At 39.2% G+C, this 9,950-nt stretch overlaps 2 protein-coding genes across 3 annotated transcripts; both read right to left on the minus strand.

Moving 5' to 3' along the window:
• Positions 1-945: 945 nt before the first annotated feature.
• On the minus strand, positions 946-2,935 carry LOC105045819 (protein THYLAKOID ASSEMBLY 8, chloroplastic). 2 transcript variants are annotated; one of them, XR_012141680.1, is made up of 3 exons: positions 2,107-2,935; positions 1,370-1,479; positions 946-1,283 (listed from the first exon to the last, which is right to left on the minus strand). XR_012141680.1 is itself a non-coding variant. In XM_010924233.4 (2 exons), the coding sequence occupies exon 1, from the start codon at positions 2,846-2,848 to the stop codon at positions 2,132-2,134; it is 717 nt and encodes a 238-aa protein (XP_010922535.1). In that variant the 5' UTR covers positions 2,849-2,935; the 3' UTR covers positions 946-1,283; positions 2,107-2,131. The 2 variants fall into 2 exon arrangements, 1 of the variants encoding a protein (XP_010922535.1); XM_010924233.4 differs by lacking the exon at positions 1,370-1,479.
• A 1,131-nt stretch (positions 2,936-4,066) lies between these two features.
• On the minus strand, positions 4,067-9,657 carry LOC105046168 (probable serine/threonine-protein kinase PBL26). Its single transcript, XM_010924690.3, has 5 exons — positions 8,910-9,657; positions 5,810-5,991; positions 5,493-5,682; positions 4,855-5,246; positions 4,067-4,751 (listed from the first exon to the last, which is right to left on the minus strand). The coding sequence occupies exons 1-5, from the start codon at positions 9,025-9,027 to the stop codon at positions 4,371-4,373; spliced, it is 1,263 nt and encodes a 420-aa protein (XP_010922992.1). The 5' UTR covers positions 9,028-9,657; the 3' UTR covers positions 4,067-4,370.
• Positions 9,658-9,950: the final 293 nt, after the last annotated feature.

The following is a 9,950-nucleotide window of genomic DNA, read 5'->3' on the forward strand; positions in this document are numbered from 1 at the left end:
AATATAAATATTATATTAATATATTATAATATAATATTAGACTATAATAATTTATTGTGTTAATATAATACTAATATATTAATATTATATTAATATAATATGAATATTTTAATATAATAAATTTATTAATATAGATACAAATATAATATTATATTAATATTAATAAAAATATTATATTAATGTAAATATTAAAATAATATTAAAATATAATAAATATTAATATTATATTTATATAAATATTAGGATTATATTAATATAATATTATATTACTATTCAGTATTTCATGCTAACCATCCATTGATATTTTACTAAATTTTAGCTATAAATTTTAAATTTTAGGAAAAAAAATACCACCACTTTCCATATCACGGAAAGTGTCAAAACCCATCTCCTCTATAGGTTTTCACTTCTCATGAAATGTAGGAAGTAACTTCTCATGGGAAGTGCTTTTTCCACTCTCTCTTTTCTTAAAACTCCAACCAACTAAGAGGCTCTTTCTCTACTTTCCAGGAAGTGTATCTTCCCCCCTTCACTTTCTGTCAACCAAACGAGTCCTACAAGAACAATTAAAATATTCTAGCAGAAGCAGAAAAGTGCATGTTTGTTGCATTTTCAGCCTATCTTCTTCCTTCTAAGTTAAAGCATTATTTACTACTCCCATACAACCTAAAATGGCAACCATCCTATGAAAAAGAGGTGGTCTGGTAACCCATTTTTGCCAGTCCATTCTAGGTTATCGATTTCAAGATATTAATGTTTGATGATGGAAAAAGATCTATGCATGTTAATATGACTAGCACTGTGCATGTTCGATGCATATTTAAGAGCAACGTCATAAGATGAGCTCCAGCTTTAGATTGCTAAATTTGTGTTCTCTCTCGTACAACAACAAAAGACCGACAGACAGAGAGAGACCTATAGATAGGTGAGAGAGGGGAAAAAAAGTTTGCTTAGACACGGTGGGTTCATTTCATAAAGAGGTAAATATTTTTCAACAATTACATTAAAAAAGGTGGGAGATGCTTTAACACCCAGCTAGGAACATAATATAGTAGAGGTATTAGTCACGTTCCTCTGTGTATTACTTTCTCTTCATTAAGGTCCATAGCCTCAATTGTGTCAGTAATTCTTTTGAGAGGAGCTCACCATCGTAATTTCCAAACCAGGAAAGGTCTCTAAAGGGCAGATTTATTTGTAAATATTCAAAAGCATCCTCATATTTTGTTCTCATAAAGCGAGCAGCTTCTGGCCTTTGTGAAGGACAGATAATGAATGCCACTTTCCTATGGCAAGAATCCAACAGTCAAACAAAGAGACAAATCAAAGCTGCAAAACTAGATAGTCAAAATTTCAATTAAAAGTTAGTTACCTTGCAACATCACAAGGACAAAGTCGATGACACTTAATTCTCCGAAGGATGGGATGATGACACCACCAAAATAGACACAGCAGCTAATAGAGGCATTGCATCTTCACTAACTATGGTGGCTTAAAAAGCATAAGTAAGAAAGATATGTGCTATCAAAATCAGCAATCACTATTGAAGGAAATGGTATCGGAGTGGACTTGGCCCAAAGCCCACGTCTACTAGAGGACACCATAACATGGGCCTTTTTGGAGCTAACCACAAGCCAATTATAGTATTTGTGATACTGTTTGAGATCGGACCAAATGTGTTTTCCGTTAATGCAAGCACAATCATGAATCTTCTCCTATTCCAACAGTTTAGTAACAAAACCCAATCATATTCCAAGTTTCCGACACTTCCGTAAATAAATCCCTTTCGGCATAGCCCATAGGAGATATCGGGTTTTGCTTTTTGATAGTTAATTTGATAATTAAGTTTTCTTTTTGGTAATCTATCCTTTTAAATCCATTTCAGTACTTTATATACTCACCTACAGCACCAGTGTTAAATCCACTCAAAAAAGTTCATCTATATTAATCATGCGAATCATTGCTCATAATTTTGAAAACCAATGATAATTATAAAAGAAATGTCCGGGTCAACAGTCAAGTAGACTAACAAACAAGCCGAGTCCAAATCATCTGAAAAATCTAAAATTTCATCTTAAAGGAGAAAAAATAATGGGCAGGTAAACTAACCTGTTCCATTCGGCCGAGCATTTCATCAAACACGTAGCAGCTCACTTCTTGACCCACCATTTGACCAAACCTCGAAATCCCTCTCCACATCATCGGCGGCCTCTCCCTCACCCAGTCCCCTGAGTCCTCTCATCAAATCCTTAAACAAGAACTCGTTGGGAACACAATTCCTTCTCTTCATCTCTCTGTACATATACTTCACGGCCTTCCCACTCCCCACCCCAATCAAAGCCTGGACAACCCGCGCCAACCCTCTTATATCATCCGCCGAGAACCCATCTCCCTTCTCCCGCTCCGCAAGCAGGTCCGACACCAAGAGACCGATCTCTTCCCGCATCCCATTTCTCGCCATCGCGGCGACCATCGCGGCGTAAAGGGAGTAGTCGGGATTAGAGGAGAACTCCTTGCGCGCGGCGACAAACACCTTGCCGGCGAGGCGCCACTGGCCCTGCCGCCGGAGCTCGGCGAGGGCGGCGACAAGGTCGGGCTTGAGGAGGCGGACGAAGGCCGTGGAGACGACCTGTTCGACCTTGGAGTCGTCGTCGAGGGCGCGCTTGAGGGCCTGAACGGCAAGGATGGCCTCGGTGCTGAGGGTCCGGCCGCGAAGCAGCGGCCAACGGTGGTCGCGGGGGCCGCAGGAGATCGAAAAAAGGGTGGGCTTGGAGCTCTTGGAGAAGGGGCGGGGAAGACGAAGAGGACGGAGAGCGATGGATGTGGATGGTTTTAGAGAGCAGGCGGCCATTGGAAGGCTGTCGGTGTTCTTCGTTTCTTTGGTTTGCCCGAAAAAGAGGGAGAGGGAGGGGATGGGTGGAGATCCGCGCGGACTCAGAAAGAAGGTCTGGAGATGGACTCTTGATGAGCAGATCCTTCGATCTGCACCGTCCAATGAACAAGACATAGCTTTCCTTTTTGGTGTATATGTCAAGAGTAGCTACGGATTGGCACGTGTGATTCCATGGTAGGGAAAGTTGTGAATAGTTGACGTGAGTGGAGTAATTAGTGGTTATAATTATATATCAAATAGAAATAAATTTCTGTTATTGTTTAATTTTTTTTGGTAAAATTTATAATTTAATTTGTTAACATTAACACATGCAATGCATGTGCGATGGTGAGAGTTTTCCCAAGCACATGGAGAAAAAGATGGCAAATCAAAATAAAATTGATATGGTTGCAAGTAACAAATGAATATAATTAGCAATGGAGTCAAATTTATAGGTGATGGAGTCATTCTTTGAGAGTTCATTTTATATTTTACTGATTAGAGATAGTCTCTAAGTCAGGCTATGGTTTTATGTCTGAAGTCATTTTTCAAGAGAATAAAAATGAGTCTCTTTGTCCTACAATACATTCCTATAACTCTAATGTATAGCTAGTTCTACTTTTAACATTTTATAAAAGGTGCCAACTTATCCAGTTATTACTAAAAATCTTGCATTGATACAATAGACTAGGTTTGATGTTATTTTGACTCTAATATTGAGCTAGGGAAGACAAACAAAAGATACACGTCTCCATTTTTTTTTTCCTCCTCCTCCAGAGGAAGATATATTAAAAGTCCATCAAACATCTTTAGGAACATTACCATGCCGCCACCATTTAGAAGGAATGAAGAATCTTCTGGACACTTATTTATACTGATCCGCTCTCAAAAGCTTTGCAGTTATCACCAACCATGATGATGCAGTAGCTCTTCGTCCATTCTAAAAGCCTGATGAGCAGTGATCTTCCTTGTGATCTGTTGGCCAGTCCAGGTACCAGTGGTTACTCCATGGCCTGCTAATGGGCAACCTGGACATTGGACAGTTTGTGCCTTGCACCATCAAATAGTTAATAAATAATCCCGCAGGAACTTGCATCTCAGCACCAAAACACAGACATATATACCTCGCAATGCAGGAAGCAACCATGACCGATTTCCTGATAAACATTAACAAGTGACCATTAACTCGATCACAAATAGCCAATAGAGAATTAGCATGCTTGAATCAATATAATACAGCTCCTGGTTCCAGATCACAATGCACATATTTGTCATATGTTCTCATGGTTCACAAAGGACATGCCTTCTGTGGCACAGCATAGAAACAGGAATGCGAAAATATAAGCCCTGCTATTCCAATACATGACCTGAAATCTCTCACTCGATGTGCTGCCAATCTCAACACAACCATAACAATCATCACACACTGAAAGCAAAAGAAAGCTTTGGGAGGACACTGAGTTATGAATGCAGTTCATGAACAAGCTTGAGTCCATGCATTTTACGACGACTCGCTTCCATGTTTGGATCCCTGATGATGCCTTGAATTGGAAGAGCCCCATTCCATAGCCTCGGCAACTGCACGCTCGCGATCGACAGAACTCTCCTCATCCGCTGATGACGACTCATATTCTGACCCCTCTTCTATTGTTGGGGACCGGAGAACCGGAGGGGGGCTCATCTCAGGAGCGACCGGGGAGGTCGTAAGGAAGCTCAAGGCCATGACCACATCGGCCATTAACGGACGAACTGAAGCCTCTTCCTGAAGACACATTGCGGCGACTGCAACTGCTTGGTTCAGAGTTTTTGGTGGGTATTCGTTTTGAAGAAGTGGGTCAACCAGCTCTGGAAACCTCCTCTGATCTTTGAACATGGGCATTGCCTGTTGAAATGAAAAAAAAAAAAAAAAATTTAAGTTGATGGAATGCTACCAACCTATGGAAATGGTATTAAGAGTCCATGAAAGAGTTTTCATGATTTCATACCCAAGCGACAAGGTTCTGATCATGTGTTGGTTTGGCTGTGTCAATGACTCTTCTCCCTGTGATTAGCTCAAGCAGAACAACTCCAAAACTGTATATATCTGACTTCTGAGTGAGATGGCCGGTTCTTGCGTACTCAGGTGCGCAGTAGCCGTATGTGCCCATCACCCTCGAGGAGAAATGTACCTTGTCCCCGACGGGACCGAGCTTTGCGAGCCCGAAGTCCGAGAGCTTTGGATTAAAATCTTCATCTAGTAGAATATTAGATGGTTTGAGATCGCGGTAGATTACAGGTGGGTTGGCTTTATCATGCAAGTACTCTAGGCCTTGAGCAGCACCAAAAGCTATTTTCATTCTAGTATACCAGCTTAATGGTTTCTGATTGGGTGGTAAATCTGTGAAAAATAAAACCATGCATTACTAACCAAATGAAGCGCAAGCCTGAAGCAATAAATTCAAAAATACTGTGGAATTTGATCGATGAAGGAAGTGGATATGTTGAAGCCTTAAGCTTTAAATGCTAGAGCATTTGAAAAAAAAAAAAATCAAAAGAAACAAAAACACATAGACAGTTACGTGGTTGATAAATGCATTACAAGCTAACAAGAAAGCAAATGACTAAATGAATGTAACAGCTGTACCAAATAGATGGTCTTCTAAAGAACCCAAAGGCATATACTCATAAACCAAAAGTCTTTGATCACCATCTGCGCAATATCCAATAAGTTTAACCAGATTTTGGTGATGGAGGAGACTGAGCATTAAAACTTCGACACTAAATTCTTTGTTGCCTTGCAAGCCATTCCTGTCTAATTGTTTAACAGCCACAATCTGATCAGAATAGAATGAAATTAGTAGAAAATTTACAACGATTCCCAACAGAATAAGGTCTCTTAGAAATAAAAAAACAACGACAAAAAGAAAAAGAAAGAAAAACCATAGCATAGGTTCCATTTACCTCGCCACCATCAAGGCAACCCTTATAAACTCTACCAAACCCTCCTTCACCCAAAAGACTATCAGGTCTGAAATTCTTGGTAGCTGTAGCAAGCTCACGAAATGTAAATTGTCGTGCTGCAATATTTCCATTGCCATTATCTTTCTGGTTTTCTTCATTCAGGGCCTGCTGTGTGGGAACTCCTGCAAGGGAATGTTAGACACAAGCCACCCTTTCATGAGAAGCAGAAAGTGGTTAATCAAAAGATAGATTAATGTTAAGGTTCTGTTATTGCTGCTCTCTTTAAATTGAGTTTTTACCTTTACCACTAAATATGTGTGAAGCAATAGCATTCAACTAATAAGCTAAAATGTTCAAATTTCTTAAGGTAATACTCTCATGGTACAAATAATTACAGAAATTAAGATTGATGAAAAAAAAATATAAGGCTTGGTTGACTTTCTGTGAGTTTTAAATGACAGCTGACTGTAAGTCCCGATTTTGCACAGAATAGGGTAATGGAGAAATGAATTGAAGAGCTGTCTCTTACAAACTCATTTTTTGGGTTCCAATATCTGTTAGTTTTTCCAAAAACAAGTATTACAAAAAGCAATCAAACAAGAATTTCAATAAAACATAATTATTTATTATTTTAATTGTATTTTAACATAATTTGTGAACAAACAGCATATAATATAAACATATTTCCATTTCATAAAAACAAATGCATATAAAAATAGTCATAAGATGATAGTTTTTCTGCATAACCTACTCTCTTTCTCTTCATTATACTAATGAGAAGTACATTGAAATGCACGATGCACTTTATAGGACATTCATTGTTCATATTCATCGACTTCTACCGTTTGATAAATTGCTCTGTACTCTGATATAGCACGATCTTCCTATTGGAGAGGTTTAAGAAGAAAAAAGACGAGGAAGAACTGGAAGAACAGAAATCTGAAAGAGAAAACAGGATAGAATATAATGAGGAATAAGAAGCATAAAGATGCCATGGTTCCCTAGTTTTGTCAATAATGTTCATATATTTCAAAATGTGTGCATCATGATATGGGCCAGACCTTAAGTCTGAAATTAAATTGAGGTAGAAGTTGCATTATCTATGAAATAGCTCACTCAATAAAATGGCCAATGCTCATGCCTGCCTCAAGCAGCAGATTAGGTGTCAGCCACTCATCAAATACTACAAAGAGCTGCTAATATTTAGCTTCTAAACATTTTAATATGGGAGATTTAAGATATTAGATCCATCACTTCTTATATGAGACAGCAATCGTTTTTATTTGGACAAAGTCAATGATAATAATGGCAGTGACAGTAGAATGAATGAATCAAGAGGAAGTACCGCATTGTCTAGAAGCACAAACTGCCTACATGGATGAAGCTCAGAATCATGAAGGAAAGACACTGAAAGAGTTGCAAGTGACATATTCTTAGTCTATATCTTCTCATAAAAAAGTAGATTATATTAGATTGGAAGTGATTATATTTGGAATTGGGATCATATCTAAATGATCATATATGAATTAGCACTGCCTTGAATGCTGCCTGAATTATAACTCGTCATCTTAAAAATACTTAGTTCTACAATACCAAGCATGTATTCCAGCAGTAGCTAAAAGTATAACTACCAGATTTAAATGCATAACAATCAATCATGCTTGGAAATGTATTGCAGTATCAATTATCAATCATGCCTGGAAATATATTGTTCTATAGATTAAATTTGTGTTATTTGGAATGGTTTTCTCTTCTCCATGCAGTAGTTGTATTTTCCTCAAAATATTTGATAAACAAAATTAAAATTTTGTTAAAAGCACCATATGCCCCAAGGTGCACTGTAAAGATAACCTTTACAAGCTCTACTATCACTCTGTGTAATCATGAGAAGGAAAGATTCAGGGTTTAAATTCAGATGCCTATCCTACTAGTCGTCAACTCAATTTTGCTTGAAAGTCCATATGCTCCAAGGTTCACCGTCTTTCCATCAAGATATCCATCAAAAGAATAATTGCTCTATTCCCAAAATTAAAAATACTATATACATTTATCACCAACTGTGTACATCCAAATGATAACTATAAAGGGTAACTTTGACCTAGGATGGTGAGTTGAGGCTCTACTCCTTCTAAACGGTTGCCGGAGATCACATGATTTGTAACACAGTGTTTCTAGTTGCAGGCAACGTAAAGACAATGCAGTCACCTTGACTCACCTAGCACTGGATTCTCTGCCCCAGCCACATCCAAGCAACAGCTTGGCATCGCTTAGGTGATCATCCACTGCGAAAAATATCAAGTAGTATGTCTTTTACATGTGTAAAACTATCTCCAGCAGTCAAAATCCTTTCTAAAACTTCCAAAATCTGGACTGGATTTGTTGTGAATATAAACCACTCAGAACAAAACACGAACGCAATTAGCAAAAGCAAAAGCAACCTGAAATTTATGTCATCATGGCTGTGGATGCATGATGACCTAGATTGCTATAGTGGATAGGTTTTTTATCATCTAGTTGCAGATGCATGGCCGAGCTCATCTAGGGAGATGAAAGAAATAAAATATGATCTATTCATCTGACAACATGTGCTTCTCATTCCTGTGAAAAACTTCATGAGAGAAAAGTCTACTTCCAATCAAGTCAGAGCTTAAGCCTACATCTTTGTGAGTTGCAATTAATTCAAACTTTCCACTGACAAAGTTAAAGGGGTTTATGCACATGCTTGAAACCACCTGGTGCTTACCTGCATATCCAGAGGTTGTCATTTGGTACTGTTCTCACTTCCCATTTTCAACACACAGAAGAAAGGTATCTTGGTGACCGAGTATGTAACCTCACACATTGAAGGGACTAGAACCATTGTCTTATCGTTCACAATTTGCTTACTTTTTCATTTACAGCATGAAAAGGTGATGAAAGGAATAACAATGAACGACAACTAATCTACGAATTGGTAGTAATACGATGCAACTAAATGGTTTTTGAACATGTAAACCAGCATCTCCATTTATCATCTTATGGTAGAATATAGGATACATTTGTTAGAAACTAACATCGATGGGATAATGATTTGATCAAAGAGGAGGCAAGAGAAACTCACCAGGCTTATTTGTCAAGCCTCTGCCGTTAACAGAACCTGATGCAGCTGAAGCTGTCTCCTTCCTTGAGCCATGCTGCTTCTTCTTATTGCCAAATTGAAAACAGGGGAAGCAGCTCATCTCTCAAAACACCACCCAGATAACCGCTGGAGTCCTCCCCCGAGCCTCCAAAGCTTCTACCTATTATCCAAACGCAACCTCCGAACCTCCAAATACTTCCCCCACCGCAGTTACCAAATAGGTAGAACACCCCAAACCAAGGTCCAAAATTTCATCGAAAGAACTCGAACACTTGACAGGCACAGGAAAGCCAAATTGATCCAGTCGTTGATTTCACTCGAAAAGATCCATCTTTTCCAACAAAAACACAGATCAAATTGAGCCCAAGTCCGCGAAATCCTCAAAAGCTGCAAACTTTCAACATCCAGTGCGAGATTATTCAGGCCCAGGTCACAAAAAGATCCAACCAGATCAAGAAAAAACCCAAGAACTCAAACCCGGGCCTGAAAACTCTCCAAGCTCCAAAATTTTCAACGTATAACCCAAAGAGAGATCAAAACCAGACAGGAAGTGAGCCCCAAAAGAGTCGAAAGACCTTTGGGGCGATCGGACTCCCGAAGCTGGGAAGCGGGGCGGCCGTCCGCTCCAAGGGGAGGCCTCTGCAGGCGAGGAGGCCGATCAAAAGGAAGGAGAAGGAGAAAGATGGCGCTTTTGGCGGAGTTTGGGCAGCACCGGTGGCGCCTCCGGAAGAGGGGGAGGGCATTTGCGGCCATATTTGAAGCCGCACGAAGAGGGCCAGACGTGGATCCAAATTAGCGGGAGAGGGAGAGGGGGAGAGAGAGCTGGAACGCGGGAAGGATCGAAATGGATACCGTTGGGATTCTCGGTTTAAAAAGGGAAAGAAACAAGCGGAAACAGCTAGAGTGAGCGAGGCGGGGTCAACAATGTTTAGTTGCACCGTCGGAACTTTTTAAACGGAATAATTATTTTTTCCAAACCTTTTTACGAGCTTAAAAAATAGTTAATTATCTATCCAAATCTTG

This window comes from Elaeis guineensis, chromosome 5 (genome assembly GCF_000442705.2).
Source record: "Elaeis guineensis isolate ETL-2024a chromosome 5, EG11, whole genome shotgun sequence".
NCBI lineage: Eukaryota > Viridiplantae > Streptophyta > Magnoliopsida > Arecales > Arecaceae > Elaeis > Elaeis guineensis.

Coding starts and splice junctions, on each gene's coding strand:
- LOC105045819 (XM_010924233.4), bottom strand. CDS start 2,848: ATGGCCGCCTGCTCTCTAAAACCATCCACATCCATCGCTCTCCGTCCT.
- LOC105046168 (XM_010924690.3), bottom strand. CDS start 9,027: ATGAGCTGCTTCCCCTGTTTTCAATTTGGCAATAAGAAGAAGCAGCAT. Junction 5,247..5,492: donor TTTAGAAGACCATCTATTTG/GTACAGCTGTTA, acceptor TATTTTTCACAG/ATTTACCACCCAATCAGAAA. Junction 4,752..4,854: donor ATCAGAACCTTGTCGCTTGG/GTATGAAATCAT, acceptor TCATTTCAACAG/GCAATGCCCATGTTCAAAGA.